Raw genomic sequence first — 25,006 nt, forward strand, 5'->3', positions numbered from 1 at the left:
AGTGTCACAGTGTCAGTGCCCAAGTCTGCATTATGTCCCTGGCTGGTCAGCCTGCTCTTTTTTACGGTCACAGTTTCAGCTCCCGAGTCTATGCTGCGTCCCTGGCCGGTCAGTTCACTTTTTGCTTCCCCAACAAGTCCATCTTTTTGCTTGAGACTATGGACTCTTGGAGGGATGTGGAATCTCCTCCCTCGAACCCCATAACACCCAGACCTAAAACCCAGAACCCAAATGGTGTAAAAGGATGGTACTCCTGTTGGTAAGGGCTCAAACTCTGGAGTAGGAACTCTACTGGGCCTGTTGGCATAATAAAACTGAGTTCTCTGACTCTATGAATTATCCCTCTATGAATTATCACACAGATTACAGCCAATAGCAGAAAACGTACAAAGGCTTTCCACACATGGCAGGCATTAAAGTAAAATGTGTGCTTCAGGATAATCCACTGGGAGGGAGAAAGATGGCGCCGACAGAATAGGGAGGCACCCCGACTCGCTCCAACTGAATAGCGAGCTGGAAACTCCAACACCCAACACCCCATCAAGAACCCAGCAAAACCAGCAGCCAGAAGCAGTGGAGAAACGCAGGAAAACAAAAAGGAGCAAAAAAGAAGAGCCGAAAACCTACACGGAGCCGGAGAATCTCCGGGGCACCCTCCCCCAACCAGCCGACCCTGGCCCAAACAGGGCCAGGGTGGGAAAGGGGAACCTGGCGATAGGCAGACAGGCTGCCAGGAGCTCAGAATTCAGATAGCGGGAGACCCCACGGACACAAGGGAGGGTGCGGAACAAGACACACACCGGCAGTGACGAGAAGTTCGGGTCCACACCGGGTTCGGACAAGGGAACCCAGCGCGGCAGAAAGAGGGAACCGGGGAAGCCACCACGGCACTTCGCTAACCCCTGAAGGACCAACAGCTGCGCAGGACACACACACAAAGCAGCATCAGTGAGTCCCCCATTATCCCCTCCCCCAATGGGAGACCAGCTATCAGAGACCCAAGCCCTACAAAGAAGCTAGATCTCCCTCCCTCCCCCTCCCCACCCGAGGGAACAAAGAACCCCCAAATCAGGCAGAGAGCTCCCATCAGGCGCTGGGAAGTCAGTTTAGCAGGGGAAGGGCAGAGCAGCCCCAAGGCCCCACAGGTTCCTGAACTGGCAGAACCGGCCCCACCCCCTTCCCAACAGGGGCCGGGGGACGGCCGGCAGTGCAAGCCCCACCCGAGGCGCCTGGACCTCACAGACTCTTACAACTAAAATCACAGGTGCTGGTGGGCAATACCAGCACAGTAGGGACACCTGGGCCTGATCACGTCCCCCCCTCGCAGCGGAGGCGAGGTCTGAGGGTGCTAACCCACACCGGGACAGTCGATCCCACTGGGCCCCACACATACCGCCCCCCCCCAACGGACTCGCGGGTGGGCGCAAACACAACCCAACAACCCAGGGCTCGCTCTGGGAGGCATACCCCTCTAAAGTGCCTGTTGTACTGGACGCACAGCGCACAGGAGGGCGGGGCCCCCAGCGACAGTGCCCGCTCTGGTAGGCGTACCCTGCACTGGTGGGCGGGGCCACAGCGGCAGCACCTGCTGCCGTAGACACGCCTACACAGGAGGGAGGGAAGAGCTACAAACCAAACCTGAGAAGCTATCCACAGATCTCCAGATGCGCAAATCACAAAGAAACATAACTCAGTTCATCAAAGGGCAAGCCAACTCGCCAGCTCCAAAAAGCAGCACGACTGAAGAGGAGATGGAGACTAAAAAAGCAAATGAGGCCATGTTAACAGGAATGATCGAAAGCGTCAGAAATGAAATCAGAAAACAATTCCAGGAGTTTAGAGTGGAAATCTTGAAGGACACCCAGGAAGCCAAGAAAGAAATGGAAGCAAAAATGGATACAATGCAAGCCTTCTTTAAAGAAAATCTCCACATCCTGAGAATTGAAATGCATGAAAAAATAGATTTAAAATACAACTCTTTAAAGGAAGAAATTTCCACGATCAGAGCTGATATGACAACCATAAATAGCTCTCTGACATCCATAAACTCCGCAATTGAAACCATAACACAAAGAGTGGACCATATAGAATCCAGAATCTCTCGCCTGGACGATGAAGCAGCTGACAACAACCAGAAAATGACCACACTCCAAGAAAAAGTGAAGCTTCAGGGCAGACTAATCCAGGAACTAATGGACAAAGACAAGAGATATAATCTGCGCATAATTGGAATAGAAGGAGCCGAATACCAGAGCAGAGGGTTTAATCATGTTCTCAATAAAGTTATTGCAGAAAACTTCCCCAATCTCACAGGGGACCCCATCCAAGTAACCGAAACCTATAGGACACCTGGCAGGCCAGACCCCAGGAAAGCCACCCCAAGGCAATATTCAAGACTACAGACCTCAAGATTAAAGAGCAAATTCTGAATTCAGCCAAAGCGAAGAAGGAAACTTTCTTCAATGGGAAGAGGATTCGAATAACATCCGACTTATCCACACAAACTTACCAAGCTCGAAGTGAGTGGAAGAACACCATCCAAGTACTTCAGAATAACAATATGCAACCTCGGATCAAATATCCAGCAAAATTGGAGTTCACATTCGAAGGGAAAACCAGATCTTTCCACACCAAAGAAGAGCTAAAGGAGTATGTGAATAAAAAAACAGCCCTACAGCGAATTCTAAAAGGGGAACCCCACCCAACAGAGATCGTAAAAGACACACAGACAGAATCAGAAAGAAACTTCAATAGCCAAAGTCCAGCAGAAAGATCAGCTCACTAAAGACAAGAAAAAAAAAAAAAGAGGAAGAAACAGCCCAACAAGAAAATGGAAGGAGAAAAAACACCCTTATCCTTGATCTCTTTAAATATAAATGGTTTAAACTCCCCGATAAAGAGGAGCAGACTGGCAGAATGGATTTGCAAACAAAAAGTTGACATCTGCTGTCTACAAGAGACCCACCTTACAGCAAGGGACAAAAACAGGCTTCGAATGAAAGGATGGAGCAAGATCTACCAAGCAAATGCACCCACCAAAACGGCAGGTGTAGCCATTCTGATCTCAGACAAGCTGGACTTCTCATTAAAGTCAACTCAAAAAGACAAAGAAGGACACTACATATTAATACAAGGAAAAATCCAGAATCAAGACATCACGGTGATAAATGTATACGCACCGAACAATAGAGGCCAGGCCCTACATATGTCAAGCAAATTCTCACAGAATTACAGAACAAGATAGACGCAAACACAACCATAGTGGGTGACTTTAATACTCCTCTCTCTCCACTTTAATACTCTTCTCTCTCCAAGACACAGATCCAACACCCAGAGGATTAGCAAGGGAGCTGAGGACCTAAATAACACCATTTCCCAAATGGATCTAAAAGACCTATATAGAACCTTCCACCCTACAGAGACCCAATACACCTTCTTTTCAGCAGCCCATGGATCATATTCCAAAATAGACCACGCCATAGCCCACACAAAGAACCTCAGCAAATACAAAAGTATTGACGTCATCCCATGTATTATATCTGATCACAGTGGACAAAGGATACCACAGAGCCTATACACACTCTTGGAGGCTAAACCCCACACTGCTATCCAACACTTGGGCTACAGACCAAATTAAAGATGAAATCAACGAATTCATAAGCCACAATGACAAAGAAAACACATCACAAAGAAACCTATGGGACACAGCTAAGGCAGTACTGAGGGGCAAGATCATTGCCCTCAGCACTCACATTAAAAGAATGGAAGCAGAGCAGGTGAATAACCGCACGATGAAACTAAAACAAATGGAGAAACAAGAAATGACAGAATCTAAAACGACTAGGAGGGAAGAGATCACAAAGATTAAAGAAGAGATAAATCTGATTGAAAATAGAAAGACCATTCAACAAATAAATAAGACTAAAAGCTGGTTCTTTGAGAAAATAAACAAAATTGACACACCCCTTGCAAGACTTACAAAAAAAAAGAAGAGACTCATATACGTAAAATCAGGGACTCCACCGGAAAAATTACAACAAGTACACACGATATTCAAACAATCATAAGGAGCTATTTCCAAAACCCCTACTCAGCAAAAAACAATAATTTTACAGAAATGGATCAATTCTTAGAGAAGTACAAACTGCCCAAACTGAACCAAGAAGAAATAAATCAACTAAATAAACCAATAACTTACGGTAAGATACAGGAGGTAATCAAGAACCTCCCTACTAAGAAAAGCCCAGGCCCAGATGGATTCACCAACGAATTCTACAAAACCTGTAGTGAGGAGCTAATACCAATACTCCTCAAACTCTTCCGCGAAATAGAAACGGAGGGAGAAATCCCAAACTCATTCTACGAAGCTAATATCATACTAATTCCCAAACCAGGCAAAGACCCAACAAAAAAAGAGAACTACAGACCAATATCACTAATGAACACAGACGCAAAGCTCCTCAATAAAATATTAGCTAACAGGATCCAGAAACTGATCAAGAAAATCATACATCATGACCAAGTAGGTTTCATCCCTCAGTCACAAGGATGGTTCAACATCCGTAAATCAATCAACGTAATTCACCACATAAACAGATCTAAAAATAAGAATTACATTGTTATCTCAGTCAAGGCCCAGAAAGCCTTTGACAAAATACAACTTCCATACCTATTAAAAGCTTTGGAGAGAACAGGAATAGATGGAACATTCCTCAAAACAATAAAAGCCATATACAACAGACCAACTGCTAATATCATATTAAATGGAGAGAAACTTAAATAATTCCCCCTAAACTCAGGAACAAGACAAGGATGCCCACTCTCCCCACTTCTGTTCAACATAGTGCTGGGATCCCTAGCCATAGCAATAAGGCAAGAGGAGGACATCAAAGGGATCCACATCGGCAAGGAAGAAATCAAGTTATCCCTATTCGCAGACAACATGATCTTATATCTCAAGGACCCAAAAAACTCAGTACCCAAACTCCTACACCTAATAAACCAATTTGGCAAAGTAGCAGGATACAAAATCAATCCACAAAAGTCAGCAGCTTTTCTGTACACCAGCAATAGACAAACAAAAAAGGAAATTATGGAAACAATTCCATAGGACAAGGCCCGAGCTGCAGCCCGCCTGAATAAAGCCTTGCTTTTGCATTTCAGAACCTCTGGCTCTCGGTGGTCTTCTTGGTGGTCGTCTCATGACTTGGGCATACACAATTAACCACCAAAAGCCAGAAGAAGAGCTGTGGCTCAAGTGGTAGAGTGCTAGCCTGAGTAAAAAAGCTCAGAAACAGCACTCAGGCACTGAGTTCAAGCTCTTGGACCTGTACCAAAAAAATAACAAAACAAAAAAAACCTGACTTTAAAATACATTTGCATGTTTCTGAAATCTTTTTCTCTGTATTGTCTCAGCAGCTGCTATAAAGTGGAGTAAGTGTTGATGGAGATGGCTTTGTTTTTGCTTTTGGATTTTTTATTTGTGAGTTTTGGTCTTGTTTGCTCATTTATCTGTCTTTCTTGGGGGGTGGGGAATGGAGTGCAAAAAAATGGAGGAACAAAGGGTGAACAAATGCATCAGTGGTACTCAGTAGATGCTATGCTAAAAATGAACTATACAACTTGTGGGTAGAATAAGAGAGGGAAACTGGGAGAGAGCGAAAGAAGGGGTGACATTGCCCAAAAATGTACTCATAGCCAGGCACTGGTTGCTCACTCCTGTAATCCTAGCTACTCAGGAGGCTGAGATTCAAGGATCACAGTTCAAAGCCAGCCAGGCAGAAAAGTTCCTGTGAGACTCTTCTCCACTTAACCCTCAAAAAGCACAAGTGGAGCTGTCACTCGAAGTGGTAGAGTGCTAGCCTTAAACCAAAGAGCTCAAGGATAGAACCCAAGTTGAGTTTAAGCGCCACAATCAACAAAAGTAAAATAAGAAACGTACTCATTACTTGACTTATAAAACGGTAATCCCTTTGCACATTACCTTAATAGAAACAATTAAAAATTTTAAAAAATAGTAACATGTACTCCCAGCTTTAATCCCAGCTATCTACTCAAGAGCCAGTGATAGGAGGATCAGATTCAAAGCCAGCACAGACAATATACCCTATCTGAAACATAAACTAAAAAGGACTTGGGTTATGGCTCCAGTGGTAGAATAATTCCTGTTATGGGGTTGGGGGAGGGGAAGGTTCCACGTCCCCCCAAGAGTCCACCAATTAGAGACAGTCTCAAGCAAAAAGTTGAGTTTATTGGGGAAGCAAGAAGCAATCTGCCTGGCCAGGGACACAGCACAGACTTGGGAGCTGAAACTACGCCAGTGAAAAGCGGGCTGACTGGCCAGGAGCAGTCCTCAAATTGGAGTTTGTAAAGGTAAAAGCGTAGCACAGATGTAGGGGCACACAATAAGTTCACAGATGTAGGAGGTTGAACCAGAGGGCAGAGCACGCAACAAAGCAAGCGTGGCACAGATGTAGGAGGTTGACACAGGGGGTAAAGCAAATAAAAGTTAAGCAAGCCATTTAGAGAAGCAGAATTTTGGGGTCAGGTTGACCTAATAATCAAGATGGAGTCAACTCTTTTCCCCCCAACATTTCCTACCATGTTTCCCTAATCAAGATGGAGTGAGCTCTACAAAAATTCCCAAGTAAGTGTAAACCATGACTGAGTTCAATCCCCAGTACAGCTTAAGGAAAAAGTGGCAATATTTATCTACTAATTGACTGATATATTTGAAGAAAGAGACAAATATATTTTCCACTATAGTATACTTTAAAAATAGGCTGAGCGCTGGTGGCTCATGCCTATAATCCTAGCTACACAGGCTGAGATCTGAGGATCCTGCTTCAAAGCCAGCCCAATTAGACAAATCAGAGATTAATCTCCAAATAAGCAGCAGAAGGCTGGAAGTAGACCTGTGGTAGCTCAAGTGCTAGAGCACTAGCCTTGGGAAGAAAAAAAGCTCAGAGGCAGTGTCACAGGTCCTGAGTTCAAGCCTTAGAGCCTTAGGACCAACATGTACACATACATACACACACAAAGTACATTTTAAAATTAAATTTATAATCTTAAAATGATTTATTTTACCCAGAGAGGAAACATTTTTAGCTAAAATTATATATGACTAGAGTTTAAAATAGAAAAAGGTTATTACCTATAATAATAACAACAAATACAACCACTTACTGACCATTAATGTTAAATCCTTCACATACTGGTATCAGATTGATTTTCAGTTCTTTACAGTGTGTTTATTTCACTTGTGCAACTTTGCCTCAATATCACTTAAGAAAAAAATACTAAAAATAGGGGGCTGGGGATATGGCCTAGTGGCTAGAGTGCTTGCCTCGTATACATGAGGCCCTGGGTTCGATTCCCCAGCACCACATATACAGAAAATGGCCAGAAGTGGCGCTGTGGCTCAAGTGGCAGAGTGCTAGCCTTGAGCAAAAAAGAAGCCAGGGACAGTGCTCAGGCCCTGAGTTCAAGCCCCAGGACTGGCCAAGAAAAAAAAAATACTAAAAATAGAGTACAGCCAATTAAATCTAATTGCTCACAGAAAGAACTTCATATGAAGTTGATAACTTTTATATTTTTAGAAGAACTGAAATAACTCTACTGATCTCCTTAGTAAGAAGGATACTAACACCATAGAAAGCCCACTCTTCAATAATAACTTGCCAAATATTTGTAGGAGATGTAGCAGCCACATATAAGTGCCTAAAGGTGCTATTAACAGCCAATTAGCCAATCCTCTTGGTATGAGGGAAGTGGCAATACACAGCTGCAACTATGACTGGGTCACTATGCCATCTCATTTTGTTTCACCAGAATGCATTCATGCAGACACACAAACACAAAACTGGGGAGCAATGCCAATGACTCTGTTCAAACTGTTCCCTTTTACTTTCATCACCTTTATACAAAACACCAAAAATCTACAAGGCCCACCTCTTTCCCACTAGGCAAAAATGTGTTCATCTACTGATAACAAAATCTAGTAGTTACTCATCTAACAAGAACTAAAGATTGAAATATGCTACAAAATGTACACACACACACACACACACACACACACACACACACCAATAAGTAACTTCAGCAGATTCATGACTTAATTTAGTAAGGCAGAATATCCTACTGATGCCTTGTACCTGTTTCTTAGAAAATGAAAAATGCTACTGTGTGATTCATCCCTGAGTATTGATCTTAACATCAGCTCTCGGTCACAACAAACTTCACCCCCAAATTCTTACAAGTTTCATGAGTCATCAGGAACGTTATTTTTCCAAAGAGGCTAAAAATATTATGTATTTGAGAAAAACACTGAGGATCACCATATAGGGCAAGGAAAACCAAGATCTTAATGAGAAAATATGCTGACTCTTTAATATTAAAGGTAAAATTTTTGGGCTGGGGATATAGCCTAGTGGCAAGAGTGCCTGCCTTGGATACACGAGGCCCTAGGTTCAATTCCCCAGCACCACATATACAGAAAACGGCCAGAAGCGGCACTGTAGCTCAAGTGGCAGAGTGCTAGCCTTGAGCGGGAAGAAGCCAGGGACAGTGCTCAGGCCCTGAGTCCAAGGCCCAGGACTGGCCAAAAAAAAAAAAAAAAAAAAAAAAAAGGTAAAATTTTGAGTTTATTATTTTTATTTTTATTTTTTTGCCAGTCCTGAGGCTTGAACTTAGAGCCTGAACTGTCCCTGGCTTCTTTTTGCTCAAGGCTAGCATTCTACCAGTTGAGCCACAGCACCACTTCTGGCTTTTTCTGTGTATGTGGTGCCGAGGAATGGAACCCAGGGATTCATGTACACGAGACGAGCACTTTTACCACTAGGCCATATTCCCAGTCCTTGAGTTAATTTTGGGTCAAACACAACGACCAAAGAACAGACCTTGCTAAAGAAGTGTTTCTATGTGAGTGAAGCAGAAGTGTGGAAATGTGGGTAATGTATATAATAGTTAATAATTTAGAGAAAGAAATCCCTAATGGATATGGACAATAACAATAATTGCTTAGGGCAAGGAATGTGGCTTAGTGGTAGAGTGCTTGCCTAGCATGCATGAGACCCTGAGGTCAATCCCTTGGCACCTCATAAACACACACCAAAATAAAAATTTTTTTAAAAAAAGAATATTCTTGGGCCAGGAGTTTGGCCTAGTGGTAGAGTGCTTCCCTAGCATGCGCCAGGCCCTGGTTTGATCCCTTGGTACCACACACACAGAAAAAGCCAAAAGTGGCACTGTGGCTCAAGTGGCAGAGTGCTAGCCTTGAGCAAAAAGAAGCCAGGGACAGTGCTCAGGCCCTGAGTCCAAGCCCCAGGACTGGCACCAAAAAAAAAAAGAGTGTTCTTGGGCTAGGAATGTGGCTTAGCGATAGAGTGCTTGCCTAACATGCACGAAGCCCTGGGTTCAATTCCTCAGCACCACATAAACACAAAAAGCTGGAAGTAGTGCTGTGGCTCAAGAGGTAGAGTGCTAGCCCTGAGCAAAAAGGAAGCAGGGACAGTGCTCAGGCCCTGAGTCCAAGCCCCAAGACTGTCCAAAAAACAAAAAAACAACAACAACAACAAAAAAGAGTATTCTTAAAAAAAAAGAACAACTGCTTAACAATTATTAACATTTAACAGTTGCTAAGTCTCTAATCAATAAGGCAGCACAATGAAGTCCTAATTAGCAATCTTGATTAGAGAACTAAAAATAAAGTAATATTTTATGTTTTTGCATCTGTTTTCTGTTCTGCAATGGGGATAATTTAAAGTACTTATTTCCTGAGATTGTGAAAATTAAATGAATGAATAATTGAAAGCACTTTAGTAAGTCTAGTGTCTACTAGGCCCATAATAAATGATAGGTACTCCTTTATTTTGGCTGGTCCTGAGACTTGAATTCAGGATCTGAGCACTGTCCATGGGCCTCCTCTTTGTGCTCAAGGCTAGTGCTCTACGACTTAAGCTACAGTGCCACTTTTGACTTTTTGAGTAATTTATTGGAAATGAGAGTCTCACAGGCACTTTTCTGAGCAGGCTGGCTTTGAACCGCAATCCTCAGATCTCAGCCTCCTGAGTAGCTAGGATTACAGGCATGAGCTAATTGTGTCCCACTATGGTAAGTACTCTTATTCACAACTACTTAATTACATGTGTATGTCACATTAAGAAAAAGAACAAAATATCTTTCTTTAAAGGATTGTCTTATAATGGTTTTATTGTTCTGGCAACCAGTAAAACTTATCTATCTAAACTATCTATATCAGAGAAAAAAATGATTCAATAATATGGTCCCTTTCTTTAAAAAGAAATATAGGCCAGGAGTAGTAACCCTAGCTGCTCAAGAGAGAAAGATTTAGAGGACTGTAGTTCAAGACCAGTCTGGGCAAAAAGTTCACAAGATTCTGTCTTAACCAATAATCTGGCATGGAGGTACACACCTGTCATTCCAACCACATGGGAAACACACTGGCCTGGGCATAAATGTAAGATTTCTGTGAAAATTTAACTGAAGCAAAAAGGGCTGGGGACATATGTAGTTTAAGACAAAGGGTCTGAGTTCAAACCCAAGCACTGAAGAAAAAAAAAGGAAAAAAATAAATCCTGAAATTATAGGGAAATTTATATTAGGTAGTAATTAAATAATATTGCTTATATACATGACAATTTAATTAAGTCATTTAATTCAGTATTTCTTTCTTGGTCAGTTGTGGAGCTTGAACTCAAGGCCTGGGCACTATCACTGACCTTTTGTGCTCAGGGCTAGTGCTCTATCTCTTTGAACCACAGGTCCACATCCTTAATTCAGTATTTCTAATGTTATAAATCATAAATGCAATTGACATGTAATTGAAAGACCATGGAAAATTTCCCATCCTACATAAAATTTTCTTAAACCAATTAATGTATATAAAATAGCCATGTATTGTATACATTAATGACACATTTCTATTGAAGTAAATAATCCCAAATATACATAATAATATGTTACTATTTATGGACACTTACTGCAATCTCTCTACAAGCCGACATGGATATTCCTGTGCCTTCAATTTGCTTCAGTGCATATTCCTTTTCATCTTTTCTGCACATGAACAAAAAATATTTTTTTACTTTTCCATATATTATTTCCAGATTCAAAATCATAAGTACAAAAATAATGGGAATGCATTGAGTCTCTCAGTGATATGTAAATACCCTCATTATGCCATGCATTGCTTATTTTTTATAATATTTCAACTACAGAAATATGAAATACCAGAAGAAATTTATGTAATAATAAAAACACCAGACAGAGCCAAAACACAAAATTCAAAATTTTACAGGGTAGTATATTAAACACAGCACTGGTTGCAAAAAATAAACAAACATAAATACAAACTCAAACATATTGCAAGATGATTCCACTCCTGTAGTAATTATGTGATGTCTATGAAAGCTTTCTGTTACTACAAAAATAACGGACAGACATAAACTCACTTAAAATAATATCACACTGTAAGAAGCACTTTTAGAAGGGAGAACCCACTGAACACACAGCTTTCCCTCCTAGGATAGAGTGCTTCCATACTCCCAGACCCCAGCCCAAAGCCACCAGTATCACACTCCCAGGAAACCCTTCCGTGAATCCCAGTACTTAAAACAGTAGGGAAAGAACAGGAATCTGGGAAATCCCAGTAGTTATCAGCGTTCTTAACCAATAGAAGACATTGTTTCAATAATAGGGGTGAATTACCAGGGAAAAAATGAGTGGCAAGAACACAGATATTTTCAAGAAACTGGCATCAGAACCAGCCATAGGAGGGGACCAGCTCAATGATCTTAATTAACAGTGAGTCATCTCATGGGTTGTTCTTATAACAGGGGCATAATCTATAACCTCCAAGTTTTGGTCTTCTGCAAGATTCACTATCTTGTTATGGTTTTGTTAAATGTTGGTATCACACAGTGCCTCATTTGTTCTATTTAGCTATTACTCGCTTACCCATTCTGTATTTATCAGCAGCAAAAGTAGTTTAAGAGATTTTCATGACCTGGAGGTATAGCTTAAGTAGTAGAGCACCTGCCTAGAAGCACAAGACCCAGTACCGTTTAAAAAGGGGGGAGGGCTGGGGATATGGCTTAGCGGAAGAGTGATTGCCTTGCATGCATGAAGCTCTGGGTTCGATTCCTCAGTACCACATAAACAGAAAACGCCAGAAGTGGTGCTGTAGCTTAAGTGGTTGAGTATTAGCCTTGAGCAAAAAGAAGCCAGGACAGTGCTCAGGCCCTGAGTCCAGGCCCCAGGACTGATATAAAACAAAAACAAACAAATGAACAAAAAAGGATTAGGGGCTTGGAATATGGCCTAGTGGTAAAGTGCTCGCCTCATATACATGAAGCCCTGGGTTCGATTCCTCAGCACCACATACACAGAAAAAGCTGGAGGTGGTGCTGTGGCTCAAGTGGTAGAGTGCTAGCCTTGAGCAAAAAGAAGTCAGGGACAGTGCTCAGGCCCTGAGTTCAAGCCCCAGGACTGGCAAAAACAAACAAAAGGATTATTCATAAAGTGCCTTTCAAAACAACATTTTATATGCCTTTTGCAAATTTTTTTTTTGCCTTGTCAGTTATAGGGCTTGAACTCTGGGCCTGGGAGTTGCCCCTGAGTTCTTCAGCTCAAGGCCAGCGCTCTACCACTTGAGCCACAGCACCACTTCCATTTTCTGGTGGTTAATTGGAGATAAGAGTCTCACAGCCTTTCCTGCCTGGGCTAGCTTTGAACCATGACCCTCCGATCTCAGCCTCCTGAGTAGCTAGGATTACAGGCATGAGCCACTGGTGCCCCACTTGCCTTTTGAAGATCTCTTCAATCATCTATGTTCATCTATGTCTTGGGTAAATAAGTGAGTTATGGCCAGTTTTCTCCCATTATCAGTTCGAAAATAGCTTTTCTCCCATTATATGGTAAAAAAAAAAAATAAGCAGTAACAATATGCACCAGATATGTCAAAAGGATGGATTATATTAAAATATGACTATGAAGATCATTGGAAAAAGAGTATTTAATATTATTTTTTAAAATATACAATTGTACCACATATAAAATATAACTATACATATGCTGAACTCAATACCAAAAATTTAAATCATTGTGCTAACTTTAGTGGTAATATAGTATTGCTTTTTAAATTAGAATGAGGTGACATAAAATAATTTGATAGTCTAGAAATATTGAAGTAATCTTCAGTGTTTTTATTTTTTATTTGCCATTCCTGGAGCTTGTCAGGGCCTGGGCGCTGTCCCTGAGCTTCTTTTGCTCAAAGCTAACGCTCTACCACTAGAGCTGCAAACCTACTTCCGGATTTTTCTGTTTATGTGGTACTGAGGAATTGAATCCAGGGCTTTATGCATGCTAGGCAAGCACTCTACCACTAAGCCACATTCTCAGCCCATCTTTAGTATTTTTAAAGTAAGACCTTAGGTATCTTTTGAAGAGAAAAATCAGAATCTGGGAAAAGTTTGGCCAGGCTTGGTAACACTTCTTTAGCCAGTATTCAGGAGGATGAGGCAAGAAGATTAAGGATTCAAGACCAACCTGGCCTACTAGTGAGTTTGAGGCAAGCTGGGCTATATAGTGAAACCTTGTCTCAAAAAGGAAGAGGAGGAAGACAAACTTACACCTGTAATCTCAGCTACTTAAGAGATAAGAGTTAGGGAGGACTGAGGTTTAAGGCCAGCCCACAGCAAAATGCTAGCAAGATTCCATCTCAACCTATAAGCTGGGCACAGAGGAACATGCCTATCATCCCAGCTATTCAGGAGGGATCAAGAGGGATAAATAGGAGGACTGTGGTCCAGGCTGGCCCAGGAAAATAATGTAAGACCCTATTCCAACAATAACTAAGGAAAAATGGTCTGGTAGGTTAAGTAATAGGATGCCTGACCGATAGCACAAGGCCCCGAGTACCATCCCTGCAGCTGCAAGGAAAGAAAAAAGTGTGTGGGGGGGAGAACATAAGCAATTTTTTTTGGCCAGTCCTGGAGCCTGAACTCAGGGCCTGAGCACTGTCCCTGGCTTTTTTTTTTTTTCTCTAGCCTTCAGCAGAAAAAATAAAAATAAAAAATAAAAAAGCCAGGGACAGTGCTCAAGCACTCTAACACTTGAGCCACAATGCCATTTCCAGCTTTTTCTGTTTATGTGGTGCTGAGGAATCTAACCCAGGGCTTCATGCATGCTAGGCAAGCACTCTACCTCTAAGCCACAATGCCACTTCCAGCTTTTCCTGTCTATGTGGTGCTGAGGAATCAAACCCAGGGCTTCATGCATGCTAGGCAAGCACTGTACCTCTAAGCCACATACCCAAGCCAGCTTAAGCAATCTTTATTCACCTTTTCTTCCATCTTATTTCTGTTTTTTTTGCCAGACGAAGGGTCTGAACTCAAGAGCCTCTACCTTGTTTCCTCAGCTGGCACTCATACTCAATCCATTCTGGCTTTTGCTGGAACTTTTCTACTTGAGGCTGTCTGTGAATCCTTAGTAGCTAGGATTACAGGTATAAATCATAGGCATCTGGCCTGTTTCCTATTTTTATGGACTTCTTAGAAACCCCCAAAAAGCACAAGCATCAGGTAAATCTAATTAAAAGCAATATCCCCTATACCTACAATGTATATACAAATATGTATTTTAGAGCCCATCTGCCTTAGATGCTATGAAACAATGCTTACAATGCAATAAATTCTTGAAACAAAACTATGTCTTCTGACAAATTTTTCATATATTATCACAGTTATTTTGAACAGAAATATTTCAACTCCCAGTTCTCCTAAGTGAAGTTCTCCAGAAACTCATGTAATGCATAGCTTTATTTTTAATTCTGTAAAGAATATTACACAATCTGGAGAGCTTATTGTTGCTATGGAAACTATAAGATTTTTTTTGCAGTTAAGTCAAAGTGCAAAATTAACACATTACATTATTGGCTTTTGAATTTCACACCCAGGTGTCAAAGAAATTTGGAAGCTTGAGCAGAATAAACTGAAGTATAGGCATACGCCTTTACTCTGAATTATATTACTATGAACAAGCATCAAACCTAGCAATTATTTCACTTAATAAATTTAACTATAACTTCCATCTGTTTAATGAAAAATATGTAATTTTAAGATTTTCAGCTTTTAAACTCAGAATACAAGTATATAAATCAGTCATTCTCTCTATACTCTGTCAGATGGGAAACGGTGATGAGATGCCACTAAGATTCACCATAAGAAGAAATGGCAAGATCCTAGAGGACTTATGAGACTCTCTGGAATCATACTGTTAGTGCAGATATTTAGGCAGAGTATAAAAGACTGAGAATGTGTCTCTGACCGCATCGTCTAAAAATATTTCAACAACTAGGCACATGGGACAGACAAACTTTGTGGTTTTTATCCTCTCCAGGAGGGTCTGCATGTGGACCAACAGCGTGGTTATTTCCAAACCTGTAATATTGAAATATAGAAGCATTTCTGAAGAACCTTCTCTCTCATATCCCTTAGAAGACAAATAGTTGTCATAATTTTAACCTTTAACTTTACTTTTCCAAACTATATGAGAATTTAACATTTAAGATAATATAGTACTAACAAAAATGTAACATTTAAGATAGTACAGTGCTAACAATTTTTATAACTAGGTGTTACCAATAATACATTCTTCAAACTGTGTGATGCTTGAATATTTCCAATATGTTTTTCTCCAAGAATATGCTAGAATAAATCCGTATCAATCCTTTCCTTTATTGTATGATAACTGGGTTTTTCAGGTTAGGAAGCTTCCACACCACACCATACCATACCCACACAGAAAGAAAAGACAGATGGACAGAGAAAAAGAAAGAAAAAGAGAGAAAGAGAGGGTAGTGTAGGGAGGGAGACTCAGAAATATAAAAATTTAATTTAATTTTTATATTAGTATCATCTTGAATTATTCAATATCATGAACCCAGCTTAATAGTGATCATTCCTTATTTGGAAACATTGCCCCTAATTATACTATAGATTGAACCGAGAGGCTTGCATGTGCTAGGTAAGCATTCTACCACTGACTTTCATTTCCAGCTCTTGATTTTGGAGATAAGATGTTGCTTTGTAGCCTTGGCTGGAGCTGAACTCACAGTCCTCCTGAGTCTATCTCTGAGTGGCAAGATTACAAGCATACAGCATCCTGCTCAACTTAAATTTTTATCATGGCACAGAAATGGAAGAACAGAGGGTGAACAAATGCAGCAGTGGTACTCACTAGACACTATGTTGAAAATGAACTATACTACTTGGGGGTAGAGATGGAAGGGAAAAACTGGAAGAGAGTGAGAGAAGGAGTGTCATTATCCAAAATGAAATGTACTCATTACCAGACTTATGTAACTGATACCACCTTTTAGTAACAATAATTTTTTAAATTTATCATGAAATTATCAAAGGTCAATATATGTGACAGTAACATCATATGTAACCCATGCAATTATCAACACAAATCAAGTAGTAGAGACCAGCTGTGAGTAAAAAAAATCCTATAGAAAGCTCCTGAGTTCAAGCCAGCACACAGACACAGAAAGATAGGAAAGAAGGAAACTGCTTCAACCGCTTAAACTAATTTGTGAATAGCTAATTGGTTTAATTTTACCAGGTCATGCTAATGAGGGCATGTTTCATTCACAATTTATGACAGAAATCAGATTGACTTAAGCTTTAACTACTTGGTTATAGACAGTTAGTAGGGAGTGAGATGTTATTTAAGCATGGCCTCTTTTTATTTGTCTTGAACTGTTTCTAAATTTGAAATTATGGATACAAATATTTCCTCTTAGTTATGCCAAGCCCAAGGAAACTCAAGAGTAGAACTACTGTGATCTGTTACTTTATTCATTTGAGAGGCCTGTCCTCCAGGCACCATGCTGGGTCATGGAGAGCAGTCCAAGACAGTGGCAAAGCCTAGGTAGGTTATAGGAGTCTAGTGCATTGTCACAGGAAACTCTTGTCCTCCGCCCCTAGAGCTGAAAAATGCTAAGGCCAAGCAGAGCAAGGGCAAGAGGCCCTGAGGTCAAGCTCCAGTACCAGAACAAAAAATTAAAATCTTGAATGAATTGTGGTTCAAGTAAAAATAGCTATAAAAGTTTAACTGTTGGCTGGGGATATGGCCTAGTGGCAAGAGTGCTTGCCTCGTATACATGAGGCCCTGGGTTCGATTCCCCAGCACTACATATACAGAAAATGGCCAGAAGTGGCGCTGTGGCTCAAGTGGCAGAGTGCTAGCCTTGAGCAAAAAGAAGCCAGGGACAGTGCTCAGGCCCTGAGTCCAAGGCCCAGGACTGGCAAAAAAAAAAAAGTTTAACTGTAGGACATATAGGAAATTTTAAATATGGACTAGATTTTATATAATGATTATGACATCATAGTTAATGTTAGTTTGTGTGTGTGTGCCAGTCCTGGAGCTTGAACTCAAGGCCTGGATGCCATCCCTGAGCTTTATTTGCTCAAGGCTAGCACTCTTATCAAATGAGCCACATAGCTCCACTCAGCTTTTGTGGAGTTTAATTGGAGATAAGAGTGCCATGGACTCTCCTGGCCCTGGTGGCTTCAAACTTCAATTCTCAGATCTCAGCCTCCTCGTAACTAGGATTGTAAGAGTGAACCATCAACACCTAGTGGGTAATGTTATTTTTAGTTTTTATTTTACTGTCTTTAATGTAGGATAATAGTTATTACAGTTCAACAAAATAATGTCTTCATTCTTAGGAGATATAGGCTCAGATATTTGGAGGTGATATTATGATGTCTGCAACTTAACTTCAAATGGTTAAATGACAAAAAGAAAATCATGAATGTTTAGAAATATATTCTAAAAACTAAAAGCAAAACAACAGTGATATCCTTACAGCAATATTTTCATTGAAAAGATAGTCATATCTGAAAAACTCAACCAGAAGGCAACAACGTCCTTCTGGAAGAAAGGTAAAACTGTAAATATTTTGTCATTTTCCAATTTGAACTGACAGTTCAGATAGAATTTGATCATTAGATCAGACATTACTGGATCACCATCTTACTTGCACTTGGGAGGAGGTTGTTTCTTGGTTTTATTGCTACTTGTTATGCCCAATCCACTCCTCAGCTTCACTTTTAGAGTTCAGTCTCCATGAAATCATATAGTATTCTAAGCATCAATAAAAAAAAAACCACAGGAAAAAAGAATAGGCAAAAAAATCAAAGTCAACACTTTAAAATTTTAAACATACGCTAATTTAACGATAGAAGGTCCTACAAACCTAAGCCACTGAGGCATCTTCTGTTGATTAAAAAGTTTCATATGTTGTTCCTAGCTGATATAAACCATCTGAACATTTATGATACACAAGCTCTAGAATACATGTGAAATAGGAAGTGAATTTCTTTAGAAAACTTTCCTTAAAACTTGTGTTTGTGTACATGTGCAAGTGTGCACATGCATGCCAGTACTGGGGCTTGAATTCAGGGCTTAGGTGCTGCGCCTCAGCTTTTTCACTCAAGACTGGCCCTCTACGACTTGAGCTACAGCTCTACTTCTGGCTTTTTGCTGGTTAAATAGAGAAGAATCTCAAAAGACTCCTGCTTGGGCTGGCTTCAAACCCTGATCCTCAAATCTTAGCATCTTGAGTAGATAGGATTACAATCAGGAGCCATCGGCGACTGGCCCATTTACTTGAAAGTTTTTTTGTTTTTTGTTTTGTTTGTTTGTTTGCCAGTCCTGGGGCTTGAACTCAGGGCCTGAGCACTGTTCCTGGCTTCTTTTTGCTCAAGGCTAGTACTCTACCACTTGAGCCACAGAACCACTTCCGACTTTTTCTATATATGTGGTGCTGAGAAACGGAACCCAGGGCTTCATGTATACAAGGCAAGTACTTTACCACTAGGCCATATTCCCAGCCTCTACCTGAAAGGTTTTTTTGTGTGTATGTGTATGTACCAATTCTGGGGCTTGAAACTTAGGGCCTAGGCACTATCCCTGAGCTTCTTTGGTTCAAGGCTAGCATTCTACCACAAGCTCCACTTTTGGCTTTTTCTAAGTAGTTTACTGAGGAGTCTCAGAGACATTTTTGCCTGGGCTGGCTTCAAACAACAATCCTCAGATCTCAGCCTCCTGAGTAGCTAGGATTACAGGCATGAGACACCGGCACCTGGCTTACTTAAAACTTTAATCAACATGGCACAAAAAACAGGGAAAATTAAAGTGTCAGCTCTCTGCTAATGATACTAAAGATACATTAAGTGTGCTGCATTATCATATTCTTTTGGTAGGGTCAGTACTAGAATTTGAATTTAGAGTTTCATGCTCCCTTAGCTTGCTTGATGGACTAACACTCTACCACTTGAACCATGACTCCAGCCCTGCTTTTTCCTGGTTATTTTGGAGATGGAGAATTACAGACTTTCTGCTTGGGCTGACTTTGAATGGTGAGCCTCTAGATCTCAGCCTCCTGAGTAGCTAGGATTATAGGCATGGATCACCAGTACCCAGCTTATAAAATTTTTTAAAGTAAATTACAAAAGCATTTACTAACTTATGTATTACAAAATTCTTACATGTTGGGCATGGTATGCATGAATGCAATCCCAACACTTGGGAAGTACAGGCAGAAGACTCCAAGTGTAAGGCCAGTCTGTTCTACATAGTGAAGTTCAAGCCAGTCTAGGTTACCAAGCAAGACCTTGCTTACAAATACCAACTACCACCATCATCATCATCCAATGAGATAACACAATTACATTAAAAGCTATAATGAACAGTTACACTTATGGTATTTACTACATGGCAAGGAAAAATCTAAGAGCCTCAAATATTGACTTTTAATCCCTACCATATGCTATGAAGCATACATTACCATTTTGTACAGATGAGGATGCCGAAAGCAGAGAAGGTAAGCAACTCACTGTAGATTACAAACTACGAAGTGGCAGCTAGCTCTAACATCTGTGTTTATTAAATCACTAAGCAATTATTTTCATTTCTTCATATTCCTCTTCTGAGAAAAGGAACAGGATGTGTTAAAGCTCAGAAACAGAGGACATATATATCACAAGTTCACTAAAGCTGGTTTCAAATAGTGAAAGCAAATTAAAGCTGAAGAAAAGAGCAGGGCTAAATAAATCAAAACAGACAATCATGGTAAGGAAACTGAACTTCATGCCAAGAAACAAAGTAAGAATGTTAAGCAATCTATGTTTTTGTAAATAGTTTAGAAGTATGAAGATAGCCAAGTAGACTAGTAAAGAGAACTTGGAAATAACCTGTTAGTGGTGCCTATAGTCTAAATTAGGATGGTGACACAGGGAATAAAATGAGTGGCTGAATCTGACAGATAATTAGGAAACCACAGGAACAGAACATGTGGTTTAAAAAAAAAAAAAACAAGAAAAACACAGAATGATTCCCAGTTTCTGGCTTATGCAATGGGTGGCAATGAAACTATTCATTGAGTTTTTGAGAAGTTGAAATTCAATGGATTGTGGTGATATCTAAATAGAGATGTCCAAGGAACATTTGGAGAAACCCATAGCTTCAAAAGAAAATGTATATTAGAGATAAAGATGTGAAACTAATGTGATGAGCCAGGCACCAATGGCTCACACTGGTGATCCTAACTACTCAGGGAGGCTCAGAGCTGATGACTGCAGTTAGAACCCAGCCCAGACAGGACAATCCATGAAGTCTCTAATGTCCAAAAGCCAAAAATGTCTAAAAGCCAAAAGTGGACCTGTGGCTCAAGTCACAGAGCTCCAGATTTGAGCAGAAAAGGCTAAGGGACAGCTCCCAGGTCCTGAGTTCAAGCCACAGTACTGGCGGTGCGCGCACGTGCACACACACACGGAATAAACTATAATCCTGAAAATATGAGGCAGAACAGGATCCTGATGACTATCACTTAAGAAAATGATCACAATACCTAAAATAAATACTGACTATTGAGGGATATGGTGACTACTGGAGTTTGAACTCAGAGTTTTGCACTTGCTAGGCAGGGCCTTACCATCTGAACCATGTCTTCAGCTCCATTATTTGGTTCTTAACACTGTTAAGTGATTTTAGATATAGTACACTCACCTTACTGTATTCCCCTTACTGTATTTATTGTCAAAAATAAATCAAAACAAAAAATATTTAATTCCTCCCATACATTACACAGCTGAGTTAGTGCAGAGACTCTCTCCATCAGTTCCACATTATAATCAGTTGTGGTTAAATCCTCCTGTGACCTGCTGAGTGTTTGCCTGCCCTTATTTTTGTGAAAAGCTGCTTCCCAAAAAATAAAGGAGGTTCCAAAAGCAAGTTAAAAGTTAATTGCTCAAAATTGCTGAAAATATGAGGTTGTTTGAAAGGCAATGTGTCTTTTTTTTTTTTTTTTTTTTTTTTTTGGCCAGTCGTGGGCCTTGGACTCAGGGCCTGAGCACTGTCCCTGGCTTCTTCCCGCTCAAGGCTAGCACTCTGCCACTTGAGCCACAGAGCCGCTTCTGGCCGTTTTCTGTATATGTGGTGCTGGGGAATCGAACCTAGGGCCTCGTGTATCCGAGGCAGGCATTCTTGCCACTAGGCTATATCCCCAGCCCGGCAATGTGTCTTTAGCAGACATTGGGTACTGTTACAGAAGTACAAGACTGAATGCTATGCTTTGTTTTCTTCAACAACAGTCTCATAGAAACCACATACTCATGGATACCAAGGGCCTACTGTTTCTCGATTAAAGGTAATAATGTCTCCTTTTTTAACACCATAGCTTTTAGCATGTTAGTATTTTCCGGGTGTTTAACTGAGATATGAAGAAAGGATAACTTATTTAGACACACCAAGGAAGAAGTTCACAAACAGATATTTCAACTAGAATGCACAGCATAGCATGCAGGACAGTGTTCTTGACAAGTAGTCTCAGAAAAAAATCAACATCACTTGTATGGTTAAGTTTCCAGAGAGGTGATAACCTAATACCCTGCAACTAACAATCAAAAATTTAGTGGATTCACTAATTGTTTAGATGCCTAATATTACTGGCCATCTAACTTTTCCAGCAAGATGGAGGTTTATGCTAAGCATCCAGAATTTCAGACTTTATTCAATATACAGATATGTGCTGCAGTGCATACTGGGCACTACAGTTTGTCATAATGTAATAGGCAACACAGGAGTTAAATGTTGTGCACATCACTAACAATAAGGCATATTTTAAAGTTGCCTAAATACTATCATTTAAAATATTTTTAGGCTGGGAATGTGGCTTAGTGGTAGAGTGCTCACCTAGCATGCATGAAGCCCTGTGTTCGATTCCTCAGCACCACATACACAGAAAAAGCCAGAAGTGGGCGCTGTGGCTCAAGTGGTAGAGTGCTAGCTTTGAGCAAAAAAGAAGGCAGGGACGGTGCTCAGGCCCTGAGTTCAAGCCCTAGAACTGGCAAAATAAATAAATAAAATAAAATATTTTTACAAATGGAACCAGGTAAACTGAAGGGATGAGCAGAGTTGGAAGAGATGAGGAAGAATGATAAAAGGGAAGACACTGATCAAGATGCATTGTACTGGGGCTGGGGATATAGCCTAGTGGCAAGAGTGCCTGCCTCGGATACACGAGGCCCTAGGTTCGATTCCCCAGCACCACATATACAGAAAACGGCCAGAAGTGGCGCTGTGGCTCAAGTGGCAGAGTGCTAGCCTTGAGCGGGAAGAAGCCAGGGACAGTGCTCAGGCCCTGAGTCCAAGGCCCAGGACTGGCAAAAAAAAAAAAAAAAGGATGCATTGTACTAACAAAGTGACATGTTGAATTGAAATTCCTTTAAACAACTGCTTAAAGATAATAAAAATAACGTATTAAAAAAGTACTTTTAGCTTGGAGCTGGTAGCTCATGCCTATAATCCTAGCTTCTCAGAAGGCTAAGATCTGAGAATTGCAGTTTGAAGCCAGACAGAACAGAAAATTCCATGAGACTCTTACTTCTAATAAACTACAAAAAAAGAAAAAAGCCAGCCAGAAGTGGAAACTCTTACCTCCAATTAACCAACAAAAGGCCAGAAACTGAGGTGTGGTTCAAGAGGTAGAGTACTAGCCTTGAGTAAAAAAAAAGCTAAGAAAGAGTGACCTGGTCCTGTCATAAGTTTAAGCCTCAATACAAGAACAACAACAACAAAAAAAAAAAAATCATTGCATTAGCTGCCATGGATCTTAAAAAAAAATTCAAGTATCACCAAAAGAATATTCATAAATGGTTGCATAAATTCAATAAAAATGGTTTTTAATATCTAGTAGATAAATGGGATAAATGGAAAAATGTTTCTGTTTTCATCAAAGGCGCATTATCTAGAAAAGGTATGTCAAATTTTCTCATCACTAATCATAATTTCCTCAAAAAGCAACTCATTAAAAAGTATCTACAAAAACATATTTTACAAGTATGTGGGATGTGTTTGCTGCTCTGCTGAAACAAGAAATAACTTGAAAGACAAGGATATTAACAAGTTCGACTGACAGGTAATTACCATATTGGAAACCAATATTTTTGTCAATGGAATATAATGCAAGAATGTCTATCCTCCAGTCATGAGTCATTGGCCAGGCTGCCTCTTGTTTATTGTGAAGCAATCTTTCAGTAAAAGGAGCAGCAGAGAATAATACAACATATAAATAATGACTTGGACAAGTTCCCAGGAAGAAATCATAGTGCATTTAAGTCTGAGAAAATTATACATTGTATTTTATACATTTTTATTAATGATCTCTTTTCTTAACGATGCCTACTCAGTTAATGGCATAAAAAATAAAATTTAGTCTTTATTTCTACTTAAAGTTTTCTACTTTATACATATTTTATTAATAAAGTTGTGAAGGTATTAATGATTTTTCCATCCAGTGAAAGTGAATCATTTAATGCATGATTATAAATAATTTTGTGGTGAAAATAGCCGTATAGCCACCCCAGCACACACACACAATGACACCAGAAGGCAACACTCTGCTTTACCTTCTGCTGAAAAGCTGCTACCTCCAACGCTTGAGGTCCATACACGAAGCACTCCTGGAATCTACGAATACAGCAGAGGCAAAAGGCAGAGAAGTTTATGTAGATTTAAAGTTACACTGCCCAAAACATAAAATGCCAAATGCCTATCAAAAATCTACATATCTGCCAAGGAAATTAAGTTTTGAAAGTGGGCAAATTAACAATGTATTGCTAACAGATCAAAAGTTGAGCCTTATCTAATGTATATGCTTATCAAAAGAAGTAATACTATAAAAACTAAAAGAACAATAAAATGATTTCATTTATACTGAAAGTAACAATCACTTTTAATTATGTGAGGACCAATATATATTTATACATGAAAAATATAAGAAATTAAATAGAAAAATACACTTCAAAAAAGGGAATGTGGACAGACCAACAGTGCAAGAGATTCTCTTAAGACTAGAAATTATTGACAATATAAGAGAATGATTCAAAACACACCAAGAAAATGACAAATGCACAGGAAAAATCTGGAAAGTAGAACTATAAAGCTATTGCAATGGCAAGATTTAATTTTGAAATTATGGTTGGAAAAGGTTAATTACCATGTGTGTTGGACAGTAGGAAGGAATCTATTGTTCCAATATTATATAATAAAACAAGCATAAAATATGACAGGCTTTTCAGAAAATGTTTCTGTAAAATATTAAGGATTTAATCAGGTAAAATATTGAGATCTCAGATTTTATTTGATTCTTTTCTAGTGAAAGTGATGAAAAAATAAAAACTCCAAAATAATTAGACATGATTGTGCATGTCCTTAATCCCAGTAGTCAGGAGGCTAAGCCAGGAGGATCACAAGTCAAAGCCAGCCTGGACTAAAACACACACACACACACACACACACACACACACACAAAAAAAAAAAAAAAACTCAAAAACATGAATAGTTCATGGAAATAAGTAGTCATATAATTTTCCTTAACTATTAAATCTAAAAGAGCAGGACATACTACACTTACATA

At 40.0% G+C, this 25,006-nt stretch overlaps 1 protein-coding gene across 5 annotated transcripts in view; it reads right to left on the reverse strand.

Moving 5' to 3' along the window:
- Window positions 1–25,006, reverse strand: part of Cdk19 (cyclin dependent kinase 19) — a 149,591-nt gene that overhangs the window by 93,179 nt on the left and 31,406 nt on the right. For 2 of the 5 annotated variants that reach the window (XM_048353910.1, XM_048353907.1), the window contains exons 2-3: window positions 23,997–24,057; window positions 11,001–11,076 (exon numbers count right to left, since the gene is read on the reverse strand). The exons of 1 other annotated variant lie outside the window; for it this stretch is intronic. In XM_048353910.1, coding sequence (XP_048209867.1) covers window positions 11,001–11,024 — 24 coding nt within the window. In that variant the 5' untranslated portion in view covers window positions 11,025–11,076; window positions 23,997–24,057. The remainder of the gene's footprint in view (window positions 1–11,000; window positions 11,077–23,996; window positions 24,058–25,006) is intronic. 2 more of the 5 variants (XM_048353908.1, XM_048353906.1) reach the window with 1 other exon arrangement.

This window comes from Perognathus longimembris, chromosome 9, assembly GCF_023159225.1.
Source record: "Perognathus longimembris pacificus isolate PPM17 chromosome 9, ASM2315922v1, whole genome shotgun sequence".
Lineage (NCBI taxonomy): Eukaryota > Metazoa > Chordata > Mammalia > Rodentia > Heteromyidae > Perognathus > Perognathus longimembris.